Here is a 15,579-nt window from a genome sequence, read left to right as displayed (position 1 = left end):
TAAGACAGTGTCTTAATTATCGGGGAAACACAGTATGGCTATCACTCTAGCTCAGGTCCTCATTACCTCTTGCCCAAATTATGTAACAATCTAGTCATCTCCCTGACTCTCTCTTCCCTCTCAAACACTGGTTCTAGGAAATTTTCCTAAAGTACAGATCAAACCATGGTGCTCCATAAACTCTGGTGGTTTTCAATTAACTTGTTTAGTCAATTAGCTGTATTTGACTCTTCCTGATTCCATTTGGGATTTTCAGGGCAAGATATTGCAGTGGTTTGCAATTTCCTTCTCTGGTTTATTTTACAGATAAAGAAACTGAGGCAAAGAGGATTAAGTGACTTGACCAGAGTCACAAAGCTAATATTTTCTGAGGACAGATTTGAACTCAGATTCTCCTGACTACAGGGCCAATACTACTCACTGTGGTACTGTGGCACTAGGCTCCTTCCTATTAACTATTAAGTAATATTTGATTAAAAATCAAATATTACTTCATCTTCATCTCATACTTTTAGTAATCTATTTTATATAAGTTTAGATACATCATTATTATAGTAGTAGTAGTAGTAGTATATTATACAATTTGAAAATAAGTAAACCTATAGAAAGCAGATATGTATACTCAATAGTCTTTATTTACATAAAAGTTTGAAAACTACGGCACAAGTTGCCAAGTGAAGAATTTTGAGCAGGGAAAATATGTGCCTTAGGAAGACTGAAGTCTGATAGTTGCTAGTAGAGGGAGACTAGAAGCAGAGAACTACAAAATCCATTGATCAACAAATATATTTTCTCCCATCTTGAGGTCTTCCAGGAAGCCCTCAGTTTCTTCATCTTTAAGAACTTACTTTGGATTTGCTGATGGTCCTAAGTTGATATTTCCATTGGGTGTTGAGGTCTAAAAAAAAAAAAATTAATAAAAGTAAGTTATTTAAAACCACTTTTATTTCGTGAGTATGTTCTTTTTCAAAAGCTACAAATAAATATATAAAGATTCATTTTTTCTCCCAGCTGTGGAGTAGAAAAAGATCAATTACTGTCTTTATTCAAAAATGGAGAAAAATTATTTTTTTCAAAGTTACTCAAAGAACAGTTGCAGAACAGGAAGTTCTGAAATCTTAGGATTCCAGAATCCAGCTTTGTGTCCATTCATTCAAGCCCATAGTTTACAATTTGAAAGCCAAATATTAAAAACTCTTTATAGGCTATGCTTAAAAGGAAATGAAAAATGATAGAAGTGGCAAATCCAGGAGGATTCGGGGATAGTTCTGCCTTAGTGGCACAATCACTGTTCTTGTATATTTTGTATATGAATCAAGATTGTAAAATTAGGTCCCTCCTCCCCCATCCTAATAGTCTGAAGCTCTTGAGAGAGTCAATATATACTCTATTTGCTTTTTCTGTACCCTCCCAACTCTGTACAGTGAGGCAGCACTTGCCCCTCCATCCGTCTTTGTCAAGAGGTAGAGGAGTAATGGGAAAAACTTCCAACACATGTCATTGCATAACTTCCCAAGACCATTATGAACAAGGAATATAGAAAAAGTCCAAGTATTATATAATTTTTTAGAGTGTGTAGATGGGAGTGTTGCTGATATGTATTTGGTCTATTCTTTATTATCTTAGTAGTTTTATGCTATGTATGTACCATAACCAACCTATTGGCTATGAGAAAAATGTAAAATAATGTATTTACAGCCATTGTTACAAATTTATAATATATTTTTCTATCTTGTTTTATATGTATATTATATAACATTTTTAAAGAATTTTTTTCCTGATTGAGAAAAGGATACAAAATGCAAAACTCACAATTTTGATAATTGAAAATTGCCAATTGTTTTGCAGTACTTTATTATATTGAGAGTGTTGTCTTTCTTGGGATTTTATTTAGCTATTAAATAAATACATTAGACACATTTGGGTTTTACTTGGGATTTTATATAGTTTGCATTTTAATTCTTTGGTTCTTTGCTATTTCTATTAGCCCATAGCATAAAAAAAGAAAAAGAAAAAGTCCAGCCTATGGAGTTTATATCAGTAAGTGACAATTTCTTCCTTTCTCTCACTTTATGAATATCTGATTCTAGGGATTATGAGAGAACTAAAGATGACCAAGATGCAGGCCCTGTCCTCAAATTTCCTCATCTGTAAAGTAGGCAGATTGGAATCTATGGCCTCTGAAGCATTATCATCCCATGATGTTCTGTCATTTAGTTTGAAAGAAGGTTAGATAGTAAAGGAGAGAAATTTCTAGAGGTAAACCCCATGTTTCAGTTTCTTAACACTGGCCAGTAATGCATTTTATAGATGCTGAATAAATGAATGGCTAAAGCATTTATTAAGTACTTACACTGGGCAAGTGCTGGGGAGACAAACAGAAACTATTCTAATGGAGGAAGATAGTCCTCATGGAAGATTTCAGCTGCAAGATTAAAGTGGTTTTAGGGTGAATTGATGAAACAGTCAGAAATGCTGCTTCTTTAAGAATTTTTAAATGTCACTTCCACTTAAATGCGATTCCTAATGATAAAAATCTGACAGGATCTGATGATGTCACATTTGGGGTCTCCCATGTTTCTGCTTCCTTACCATAGCCTGGAAACTATGAACTTTTTTCTTTTTAAAATATTTTCAATCTACATTTTAATATGATTGGTTTCTTTCATAAGCTCATAAATTTTTGTATTTTAAAACATGATTCTGAAGGATCTGTAGGTGTCATCAGAGGGGAGAGAAAAGATTAAGAACTCTTGCTCTAGACTTTCTATTCATAAATCATAGCAAATTCAATTCAACATGTGAAGCAGATGTTTTCTATCTCCTTCCCAGATTCCTTGAACCCCAATTATAAAAATCTAGGATAACAAATGTGACCCTTTGCTGTTATAGGTATCCCCTCATCCTTAGAGAACAAGTTCTTCTTGGACAAGAAAGAGGTAAAGAAATAAGAGGAGGTCACCCATTCCTGATCAAGTTATTTAGAGAACTGAAACTAGAACTGAGATGGCATACTGGTTAGAATGCAGGTAATTAAGTCAAAAAGACCTGGATTCAAATCTATCCTCAGATATGTGCTAGCTGTATGACCTTGAGCAAGTCATTTAACTTTATTTATCTCAGTTTCCTTATCTTTAAAAATGACCCGAAGAAGGAAAGAGCAAAACATTCCAATATCTTTACCAAGAAAATCTCAAATAGGGTCATAGAGAGTTGGAACATTGAAAACAACCAAACAACAATAAATTCTGACTCCAAATTCAATACTTTCCCTTGTAACCCCCCCCCATTCAATAATCTCCAGTTTATTATCTATTACCTCCAGAATCAAATTGTTATGCCACAGTTCTCTTTTATTGTCTTGAATCAATTTCCCTAATTATCCTGACTCAGTTTCCCTAATTGTTCTGCCTCAGTTTATAATTGTTCTGTTCAATCCTGCAAAACCACCCCTCCCTTTTTATCAGCATAAAATATCTGATGTTTTAGAATATCAGAATGCCTCTCCTCATCCCAAGCTATCAGAATATCAGATACCATCTTATCAAGATGCCTCTCCCCATCTCTGGGGTTCCTCTCCCCATTATGTCATCCCATCTCCAGTGGCCCACAGCATCCTGACTCCGCCCCTGTGTCAGTCAACCCCTGAGTCTGAGCATGGGTATATAAGTCATTGAGAACTCACATTGTTTGTTGGATTCTTGGAGACAACAGTCTCATTCAGCCCTGCGACCAAACCATGGATCCATTTGGTCCCAGTAAATCTCTCCCTTTTAAATAAATTATTAAATACTCTCTAATCTCTATCTTGCCTCAGTTTCTCCAGCATTACAAAATACAATATCCTGTGTTTATCTTTTAAAGCCCTTCAGAATTCAGCCCTTTTCTACCTTCCTTATTCTCCTCCATGTACTTTCTGATCCAGAGAGAGATTGTTCATCATCCAAGATATTTTATCTCCTGACTTGCATTTTCACTGGCTATCCTTTATCCCTGGAATACTTTCCTCCTCAATACTTTCTGACTTTCCTGATTTCCTTCAGAACCAGATAAAATCCCACGTTCTACAAGAATCTTTTCCCATACACCCTAACTGCTAATGCTTCCCTCAGAGATTATCTGCATCTTGAAATCTATCCAGTTTGAACATAATAATAGGTTAGGATTTTATAGCATTTTTATAACATCTTCTAGCTCAGTGACCTATCCTCTAGAATCAGGAAGACCTAAATTAAAATCCAGCTTTAAGATTGTGACCTTGGGCAAGCCACTTAAACTCTGTTTACCTTAATCTACTGGAGAAAAAAATAGTAAATCAATCCAAAGGCAAACTACTTTAGTATCCTTCCCAAGGTCCCATGGAGAATAAGGTCCACAAGATAACAAAAGAGTCGGAAACAACTCAACAACAGCAATAACAAAAAGACTTATCAAGCACTTTACAAGTATTTCATTTTATCTTCATAATTACTCTGAGAGCTATTATTATCCCTGTCTTACAGATAAGGAAACTAAGGTAGACAGAGATTAAGCGATTTACTTGCCATGCCACATAGCCAGTGTGTATGTGTATGTATATTACCCATATATGCATGTATATATGTACATATGTATACACATATATATATATAATAATTTTTTGCATTGTCATTTCTCTTATTAGATTCTAAACTACTTGAGTTTAGGGGCTGTTTTTGCCCTTCTTGTGTCCCTAGGACTTAGCACAGTGCCTGGCTAAAAGTAGATACTTAATGAAAGCTTCTTGACTTGACTCATTTCACTGTAATAATTGTTACTATTTATACAGTGCTTTAAGGTCCGGAAAGCACTTGACACATAGTATCTCATTTTAACCTCACAACAATCCTGCAAGGTATGTGCTAAGATTATCTTTATTTTATAGAGAAGTTCAAAGACTCGCCTAGGGTCGCACAGTGAATAAATATCTAAAAGATAATCCAAACTCATCCTGACTCTAGCATTTAGTGGTCTAGAGTTGTATTCAACTATTACTCTCCTTTTATAAGGTAAAAAAAAGTCCATATTTGTTATAAGAGTCTTGTTTTTCTTTCTTTTTTAAAATGGGTTAGAAAGAAGAGAAATAAGAGGAAAAAAAGACAGGTTTTTTCTAATTGAAAAATTTTTTTGATATTTTTAATTCCCTTTAAGACTCAGAGGAACTAAAAAAAAAGAATTAGAATATTTTATACACTGAAATTAATTTGCTACATAAGTTACTAAATAAACACAGTTTGAATTGATTTTTTTGTGTTAAAGACTCTAACAAATCATTTAATAAATAACTAAACCTAAAGGGCCTATTTATTTGGCTTCATTATCTTACAGTGTCCCAATTAATTTGTTCTTGCTCAGCATATCCTCTTGGAAGGATATTGCTTCCTCCCCTGCACCACACATAAGACTTATACAGAGATATCTCCACTCAATGCATTAGACCTGGCAGAATAGCCAGAAAGGTTATAAAGAAGTGATACATGAACCATTTCCTGTCTAGAAAAGAAAGGAGGTTTTTCAAAAGGAAAGAGTCTATTAAAAAACACAGACGTGCGCAGAACAAATAATAACATGCTCATAAATAAAACCCTTTAAGTCTTCAGAGGAGGCTGATGAAAGAGAGAATCCTTTTACTCATTCTCTCCTAATAGAAATAGAGACTTTTTTTATATAGTCTGAGCCAATTCCAGATAGTTTAAAATCTCTTCAGGCCATAGACTGGAAAGTTTAGAAGAAATCTCAGAAGACAGTCTTTTAATTCAATTTTTAATTCAAGAAGGAATCCCATCTGCAACATCCCTACTCTATTATCTGTAATGCATACTAATTAAAGTTTAATTTTTCAGATATAAAATATTATTTGCATTCAATCCGAACCATTTTTTAACAAAAAATAGGACTCTGAGAAGTTGCAAAGCAGATGCTGACCAACACTGGTAGAGAACATTTCCTCACCTGAGAGATCCAGTTTCTACCCATAATATGAGTAATACCAGACATCTTAACCATGACATGAATAAAACCATCTACCAGCCCCAGCCCCTTCCAACCTATCCTTTCAGATTCATCTCTTCTACTGCTACTACACAGTTCCCACCTTTATCTCAGATAAAATCTCAGAACCATTATAAACTCATAGATTTAGAGCTGGAAGGGACATTAAAGCTCATTTGCTTTGGCCTTTACTGAAACTAAGACCAGTAAAAGTGAATGTAAGTGTCAGAACCAGGATTGAACTCAAGTCTCCAGACAACCTCCACAGCCCTGCCCTTCCCAGTGTGACTTCTTTCCTGGGCAAGAGTAGGCAAGAAGGGTATCTCAGTGTTGAATTTAAGTAAATTCAATTCCCAACATTTCAGCCTTTTCCTTTTCCAGAGAGCTGCTCCCCTGGCAAGAATGACCCCAATTCCATCTCTCTGAATGGTCTCTTGGTGTATCTCTCCCCCACCCCCATCTTCTTCTGCCTTCTCTTGTATATTTTTTCCTCCTTTAGATTGTAAGCTCTTTGAGAGTTGTGACTATCTCTTTTTTCACTAATTGTATCCCAGAGTTTAGCACAGTACTTGGCACAGAAGAGATGCTTAGTAAATGTTTATTGGATTTATTGAATTGGATTCCTCCTCTCCAAAGCAAAACCAGTTTTAACTCACCTGGACTTCCAAAAAGATTAATTGTAAAACAGCAAATTTCTCAGCCCACAGACAGAGTGGGCAGAGTGGAAGACCCCCTCCTCAATTTCTTCAATTTGTCCTCTTTTTTCCACACCAAAATCATCACCCAGTCTCAGAATTCCACTTGCCTCTTGTCCCTTTTCCCCTTTCCCCTTTCCCCTTTTCCTTTTACTGAACACCTGCCTCAGACGAGGGAACTTTCAGTAACAAGCCTCCCCACACACACACACAGGTATCACATCACAGATCCACAGAACTTGAGAGTTGGAAAGGATATTGGATATTATCAAACTCAATCTTCCAGAAAGGGAAATTGAGGCCCAGAGAGAGAGAAAAACCTTGCCAGAGGTCACACTGTGTTGGTGACAGGGACTGGATAAAAATCTGAGTTTCCTGACTATTATTATAAGTCTACTAAAAACAGTCCAGAATCTGGAGTTCCATCCTCAACAAACCCTCCCCCCACCCCCATTTTTAACAGAAGTAGAAATAGGACTCTTCCCAAAGTTCACTTACTATAAGCAGAGAATAAGATTGCATTATCTCAAAAATCTTTTTTTTTTAAGTAAGAAAATTTTTTACTGCCTTTAAGAACAGATTTGGAAACAAATAAAAATGCATTCTTCCTTCCCAGCAACCCCAAAGGGTCTAGGCCTTGAATTTCAAGGCCCTAAAATGTGATGGTGTTATATAGGGGCCATACCAATTTCAGCTTACCTGGAGGCTATTACTTGCAGAAGGATCCATTGTAAAACAGCAAATCTGTCAGCACTGCAGATTAGAGAAGATAGAGAAAAGAGGCTGGTATTAAAACCCTCCTCGCTGCCTTTCCTTTCCTCCCCTTCTTTCTCTTTCTTTCCCTCCTTCCCCTCCTCAGAACACTTAAATAAATAAAGGAGAGCTCCCAGGTATAGTAAATGTCCACACTTCAATGTTCAAGCTGCAAAGCCCAGCCTCCTGCATCCCTAAGGGCCATGTAAATTCCTCTCTAGCCCACTGGCCAGTCCCCTTTGCCCTCTCTGGGGCTTGGAGCCAGTAATGTCTGATAGGGTTCAATGCTCCATCCATTAGGCCCCTTATCTGGTCAGACTAAAGTCATTCCTTTTCAATCTCACCATTGGAGTTTTCCTGGGTCTCCTACAATCCCATCCTCAAAAGCACAGAAATGGGGGTGGGGATGGAGAAATTCACAGAAATGTGAACCTCATGACAAGGAATCAGTCAACCGAGCCCTTGTTTTTCTTAGGGGCTTGCCAGGGCATGGGAGGGAGGGAAGGCCAGGATTTCTGCTCTGGTCCTTTTATTTATCCAATCTCTCTCCATATCAAAGCCATCATCTAGTCTCAGAATTGACACCCTCCTCTTTTCCCTTTCTGTACACCTGCCTCAGGCCAGGAGAACTTTCAGTCACAAGCCCCTCCACACTTTGGTACAGGCAGCAGGCCACAGATCCACAGAACTTTAGAGTAGGAAGGGACCCTAGGCAATATCAAGCTAATTCTTCAGAAGGGGAAACTGAAGCTTGCCAAAGATCAGACTGTGTTAGTGACAGGGCCTGAACTAAAATCTGAGTTTTCTGACTCAAGTCTGCTAAAAGCAACTCAGAGCATAGGATCCCACTCTCAAGCCCCCACTCCAAGACCTCTTCCCATTGGCCAATCATCATAAACAAAGAGTGAGACAGCAGTACCTGAAAATCTGTAGAATCCTTTGCCTCTTCCAGTCCAGAGCCAAGCAATTGTCAGGAGTTGACAAACAGAAGAAACCTATTGTGTGCGTACCTACATTTTCCCCAATAACTTAGCATTAAAAATCAATGGAAAATGATGAGCAAATCAGCTTTTGCCAGTCTCCGAGGAAAAATCGGTTCCCAGATTACAACAGAAGCCAGTGGTGGGAACCTGTGAGCTGGAGCAGCGATTTAAGGAGTTTCTCTTTTGTGTAATAAACAGCCAGCAGAGGCCCCAGGAGTGACCAGCTGGGCCACGGCTCACTCACCTTTGCCTCCTTTCCCCAGCTGTTACAACACACCCATCACCAACCCACTTGCCTCACTGGGGCGGACCTGCTGCTGGAAGTTCAGTAATGACAGGGTTGGGGGAAGCAAGGCAGCGAGGGAGAAAGAAGTCTTTCTGCCTTCTCAGGGAGAGCACAAGCACCCCAACTCTCATTTTTCACACAAGGTTTGACCCCAAGAGAAGCCAGTAAGACTAGTACTACTCTCAGGCTCCCAGATGCACAGACAATAGCTGTGAGAAATCCAAGTTGTGAAGGAGAAATCGAGACACAGTATCTCAGAGCTGGAGAGGGATTGTAGCTGCCAATCCAACTTTACCATGGGTGCATAAGCAGCCAATGATCGATCTGGGTTTTAAAACTGGGATCTGCTAGTGCCAAATCCAGCATGTTATGCATATTATATCATATAAAGGCAGAACTGAAAGAGACCTTTGAAAGACAATGTCAGAGTTTTTGTTGGTGGTGATTGTTCAGTTGTTTTCAGTTGTACCTAATTCTTTGTGATTCCTTTTGGGAATCTAGTAGTACAGCTACTAGAGGGTTTGTTCCCCAGCTCATTTTACAGATAAGGAAACTGAGATAAAACAGAATTAAGTGACTTGCCTAGGGTCTAAGTAAATGTCTGAGGCCAGTTTTGAATTTAGGAAGATGAGTTTTCCTAACTCTGGACCTGATGCTCTAGATCCACTGAACCACCCAGAAAAGACATGGTATAGAATGTTGGAAGGCCTTAAGAACACAGAATGTTAAGAGTTAAAGAGATATTTGAAATATAAAAAATAGAATGCTGGAGCTGGAATGTCCCTTCAGCATTCACCTAGTCAAACCTTTTCATTTTACAGAGGAGGAAACTGAGGCAAAGAAAAAAGTTATGATATATCCAGCATTAATATAATAACTAGCAGTAAGCTATACAATTTCCTACAAGATTATACTATGTCCTATGTCTGTCCTTAACAACTACACACACACACACACACACACACACACACACACACACATACACACAACTTTGCAGTAATCTAAGAGAAAAGAAAGACCAGAGAAGGAGCAAAAATACCCTTTGATAAAAGTAAGGGAATTAAAATCTGTTCCCTGGACTTTCAGCCCTGACCTCCTCTTCCTTCCCCTCCCCCTTCTCAAACTTAGTGCCAAGGCTGAACATTACATTAAGTTTTATTTATGCCTTCTCTTTCAGTCCCCAGTTCTCTTGTCAGCATTAGTCAGAGAAAATCGGCATGTTATATTTGCCTACTCAGAGAAAGTCAAATACAGAAATAAGAAAGGAATGTGGCAGATTTATGGCCTCAAATTCCAGATCCTAAATTACTGGCTATAAGTGGGACTGGGCACCTTTCCCCTTGGATTCAAGCCCTTTCAGGGGGTGGGACCACAGTTCAGGCAGCATCAGGGATCAGACCAAGAGCCTGGGCCCAAGGACAGTCAATAAAAGGTGTTTTTGTTTGGTGCTAAACATCATAAGTGGAATTGGCCAATGGGAATTGGCCAATGAAGTGTCCAATTTAGGCAACAGTCTGCATGAGCAAGGGAAGGAGCTGTGAATGTCTCTCCTTCTTCCATTTGCCCCGCCCCACCAGCAAAGGAACTTTCTAGGTTGAGATGCTTTCCTGGAACCAGCAGGTGAGAAATACTAACAAAGATGACCTGTCAGCTTTCCCAGGGACCAATTGGACACTGACCTGATTTATGTGCTCCAGATCTACTCCTTCTGAAGCTGACCCTGGGGAATTTGTAGGTGGCTTGAAATTCTCCGAATTTTCCGAGATATATCTTAGAGATTCTGGTCATTAGGTCCATTTCTAAAGCTCAGATTTCAACCAGAGACGGAAACAGTGTTGAGCACAAAACCAAATCAAACCAAAGCAAAAAACCCTACTCCAAAGACCCAGTGTCCTTCCAATTTTTTTTTGTCCTGTAGAAAACTACAATGTAAACTTTTTGGAAGCAGACACAGTTTCATTCTTGTGTTGCATCCCCAGTGCCTTAAGCACTTCTCTGCAGAGAATAGGTCCTTAAATATTTGTTGAAATGAAAAAAGCAAATATTTCTAAGATGCCTAATCTGTGCTTCCCACTATGCTAGCAAACCCTTCCCCCTCAAAACAAAACAAAACAAAACAGAAACAAAAACCTTAGATAAGATAGAGTTCTGACCTTAATGGAATTTACAATTTGCAAAGGGAGGAACATACCAACATAGAAATAGTCATAATATAAAATACACAATGAGCACATTAAAGAGAAACAAAATAAAATGCTATGTGAAGTCTGAGGGAGACAGTATCTAATATAATAGTACCATTTTATGGGCTTTATCATGAGACTTTAAAAAGATAATTAAACATGTAATAAATAAGTATACATGTAACACACTCTGAAGTGCTATATAAATATAATTTATTATGACTATTATTGTTGACAGGAAATCAGGGAAGGCTTCCTGAAAGAAATGGCATTTGGGTTGGACTTTAAAGAAGAGCTAAGATTTCCAAAGGAGAAGGAACAGCTCATTTCAGGGATGGGGAACAGTATCTGAGCCAAGGTAGAGCAGAAATGGAAGAGCACATTACTATATGTTTGGGTAGGGGAGAGGCTATAGAAAATTGTCCAGTGTAGCTAGAGCAGAGAATACATGAAGGGTATAATAAGAGATAAGGCTAGAAAAGTGGGATTGTGTCAAAATGTAGAGAACCATGACTATCAAACAAAGGAATGAATCTGAACTTTACCCAGGAAGCAATAAGTAACCCCTGAGGATCTCCTAAGCACCTGATCCAATCTGTGTGTTTAAAAAAAAAAAAGATTATTCTGGAAACATTATGAGGAGGGATGGATTGGAAGAGAAAGAGCTAGTAGAAATTCATATAGGTAGGAAATAACAGTTTTTACTAAAGTAGTATCATATCACGTTAAAAATGGAGGAAATGGTGGAGAAACATATTGTGATGGCAGAATCTGGACACTTTTTCTTCCCTTGCTTTACCAGACTTTATCTCTTAGCTCTCTCCATTCTTGTCTAATTCCTCCTTTTCATTCACCTTGGCTGATTATCAAAGCCTTTCTGCCCTTAAATACAGATGTCCTTCAAGGTTCTACCCTTGGAAAGAAGACAAAAAGGAAACAAATACTTATTATGTACTTACTATTATGTAACTTACTGTTAGGAACTGTAGAAAGTACTTAGGATTACATACAGTCAATTTTTGTCATTTGCAGTACTTATGTTCAATAAAGTTGCCATAAATACTGAATTAGCAAATATCGAACCATTGTTCCTAAGGGAGTATGGGGTTTGAGTCCTGAGAGCCTCTGGTCATTACATTTTCATCAACTAATCAATATATAACCTTGTTTTATGTGTTCTTGTTTAAAGGCATCTTATTTAATATATATTTCTTATGCATAATTACATAGAAATTTCCTTTTCCTTTTCCTTTTTCTGTCATTCTGTCATTCATGACAATTTCTGTCAATTCATTAACATAAACTGAGAGCAAATGGCACCATAATTCATGCATTATCCAACTCCAACACACATTCCTTCTCTATAAGACACCTCACAGCCTCCTGTGCTTAAGCAATACTAGAAAATACATCAGCACTATTTCTAGGAGCCATTTTAAACAGCTTAAATCGCCAACAAAAAGCACAAAAATGCAAAAAAAAAAAAGCAACACTAAATACATAGCAAAAAGGACATGTATTTACAGGATAAGAATTAAAACAAGAAAATGGATATATTGCCTTATTCAGCCTTACCTGGAAACTTATGCATAGGGTAACTCAAATTTTTCACCACTTTGCACATGTCTAAGAATGACCAAAAAAAGTATCTTGAGTATTGATTTTGGAATTATAAATAAATTTTAGTGACTAGAGGAATTCACAAATATGGAATCCATGAATAATTAGGATTGATTATATAAGCAAAAAGAAAGATAATTCTTGATCTCAAAGAGTTTTCATTCTAAGGGGAGGGAAAGATGTTATCCAAGAAGAGCTGAAAAATTGGAAGGGTAACAATGATTTTGAAGTCATGAAAGTTAGGAATAGGGAAGGTCAATGGAAGCAAGCTGGCATGAGACCTTGAAAGCAGGTATTTCAGATTAAGCAGTAGTAATAGTCTGTTCCAAAGCAAGAAAGTTCCAGACATCAAGAAAAGTTCAAAAATGAGACAAGAACAGAGCTATAACTATGAAATCCCAAAAGTCAGAAACAGGGCTAGACAGTATTCTTCTTTATACGCTCTCCCTTGATTTCTTCATGAGTTCCTATGATTTCAATTATAATTTTTAGACAGGTTGGACACCCAAATCTATTTATCCAGCTTTCATCTTTCCTCTGAAGTCCTATTCATCATTTCCAACTGTATGCTAGATCTTCCCACCTGGATATCCACTGATACCCCAAATTCAACACATTCAAAATGAAATTCATTATCTCTAGGCCTACCTCTCATCAGACCCTTCCCTATCTCTGCTGAAGGTTGTACTGTCTTCCTAATCACCCATGTTCATAACATTAAAGTCATCCTTGATTCTTCCCTTTCCTTCAATCCCTATATCCAATCACTGCCAAATCTTATAAATTGTACCTTCACAATGGCTCCATTCACATCATAGTTATGGTCTTCATCACTTTTCACTTGTATGATTACAATAGTGTCCTCATTAATCTCTCTGCCACTGATCCATTCCAAATCTTTACCAAAATCATTTTTCTAAGGGACAGGTTCCCCTGCTCAAAAACTTTTGGTGGCTCAGAGATATCTTACTTATTGTCTGGAGAATGAAACATTCCTTAGCCAGTTTTCAAGGTCCCCACAATCTGATTCTAATCTACCGTTCCATCTTTATATCACAATATTCCCTTTCATACATTCTGTTTCCTAGACAAAGTGTACTGCTAATTGTTTCCTGAATTAGATGTGCCATCTTTTTTTGCTTCCATGCACTTGCATATTTCTCCTGCTGTTTGGAACTATATCCAAAGGGCTGTAAAACTGTGCAAATCCTCTGACCCAACAATACCAGTGGGTGAGGTGGGAGAAGGATCTATTTGTACAAAAACATATTTATTGCAGCTCTTTTTGTGGTGTCAAAGAATTGGAAATTGAAAGGATGTCTATCAATTTTGGAATGGCTGAACAAGTTGCAATAAATGATTATAATAGAATATTACTGTGCTATAAAAAATAAGCTAATTTCAGAAAAACCTGGAAAGACTTATAAGAACTGATGCAAAGTGAAGTTAGAAGAACCAGGATAACATTGTATATAATAACAGCAATACTATATGATGATCACTTGTGAATCAGCTTAACTATTTGCAGAAATACAATGATGCAAAACAATCCCAAAGAACTCATGATGAAAAATGTTATCCATATCTAAGGAAAGAACTGATGTAATCTGAAGGCAATTTGAAACTTGCTATTTTTCACTTTCTTTATTTTTGTAGGTTCCTTTTCCTTTGAATCTGTGTCTTCTTTCACAATATGATTAGTATGGTAAGATGTTTTACATGATTGAACATGTATAACCCAGAACATATTGCTTATTGAATCAGGGCAGGAGGAAATAAGAGAGGAAAAGAGAAAATTTGGAACTCAAAAGTTTTTTTAAATGAATGTTTGAAATTGTCTTTACATATGACTGGGAAAAATAAAAAATTATTATAAAAAATAAATCATCTCTCCTGCCTAAAATGAGCTCCCTCTTTATCTCAGCCTTTTAGAATCTATATTTCTTTCAAGGCTCTGCTTAGCACCTCCCCTGTGAAATTTTCTCTGATTCTTCCCTATTGGTACTCTCTCCTATCTTACTGGATCATCGATTAAAATCTGGGAGGGACCTAGAAGCCATCAAGACCAATATTTTCATTTTACAGATGAGGAAACAGGCACATTGAGGCTAAGTTATTTGCCCAGAGTCATAAAACTAATAAGTCTTTGAGTTGGGATTTGAACCCTGTTTTTCCTGACTCCAAGTTGAGCACTCTGTCCATGACACTTTGCTAACTAGGACTTTATCTGTTCTCTCCTTTACTTTTTTCATTCCCTGTACTGTAAAATACTCACTGGGTGTTCATGTTGCATCCCCTTAAAAGAATTAAGCTCCTTGAAAGTAGGAATTTTTTTTGTCTTCCTATTCCCTTCTCCACAGTAGGCATTTAATATTTATTACTGTTAAGACTTAGTAACTGATTGGTATAATAGGAAAGGAAAGGTAAAAGTTCAGATAAATCCATGGTTTCAAATTGGGGAGACCAGCTGAACTATGTAAAACAGTGAAGTCAGAAGGAAGAGAAGGTTTAGGAAGGAACTCAATAAGAATAGTACTAGATATGTTTGTTACATGTGAGCTTGGGATTTTCAGGTAAAAATGTTGTATAGATATTTAGAGAAGATCTGAGTCTCCATTTCAGAAGAAAGATTAGGGCCAGAAATATTTGGGAATGACCTACTTAGAGATGGCAGTTGAAGCCACCATAGAAATGAATAATAGTACCAAGTTAAAAACAGATAAAGAAAGAAGTCAAGGGACAGACCCTTAGGGATCAATCTCATTAAGGGATAAGGAAGAAGATAATGAGCCTATGAAGGGGTTAAAAAAGAGATCAGCTAATGAACATTTCTATATTATAATGACCAAGTCTGGTCATTATACATATATATGTGTGTGAGTGTGTGAGAATAGGTATACATATGTGTATATATACATATACACACAGAGACATATATACACAAAACATACAATATACAACATATTTACCACATATATATAATTGTACACACATATACATACATACATACATACATACATAAAGGCATCTGCCTCTATTTGCAGAAGTGA

At 37.1% G+C, this 15,579-nt stretch overlaps 1 protein-coding gene across 3 annotated transcripts in view; it reads right to left on the bottom strand.

Annotated features, from left to right (window-relative positions):
* The window catches only part of SGK2 (serum/glucocorticoid regulated kinase 2), a 79,470-nt gene that overhangs the window by 47,587 nt on the left and 16,304 nt on the right, over positions 1-15,579 (bottom strand). Inside the window, exons 1-3 of one of the 3 annotated variants that reach the window (XM_051979265.1) lie at positions 10,406-10,504; positions 7,404-7,457; positions 849-898 (exon numbers count right to left, since the gene is read on the bottom strand). In XM_051979265.1, coding sequence (XP_051835225.1) covers positions 849-898; positions 7,404-7,433 — 80 coding nt within the window. In that variant the 5' untranslated portion in view covers positions 7,434-7,457; positions 10,406-10,504. Of the gene's footprint in view, positions 1-848; positions 899-7,403; positions 7,458-8,376; positions 8,873-10,405; positions 10,505-15,579 lie in introns of those variants that run through there. The other 2 variants (XM_051979263.1, XM_051979264.1) reach the window with 2 other exon arrangements.

The sequence above is a fragment of the Antechinus flavipes genome, chromosome 2 (assembly GCF_016432865.1).
Source record: "Antechinus flavipes isolate AdamAnt ecotype Samford, QLD, Australia chromosome 2, AdamAnt_v2, whole genome shotgun sequence".
NCBI classification, from domain to species: domain Eukaryota; kingdom Metazoa; phylum Chordata; class Mammalia; order Dasyuromorphia; family Dasyuridae; genus Antechinus; species Antechinus flavipes.
The sequence above is the reverse complement of the archived record's forward strand: the minus strand, read 5'-3'. Positions and strand labels throughout refer to the sequence as shown.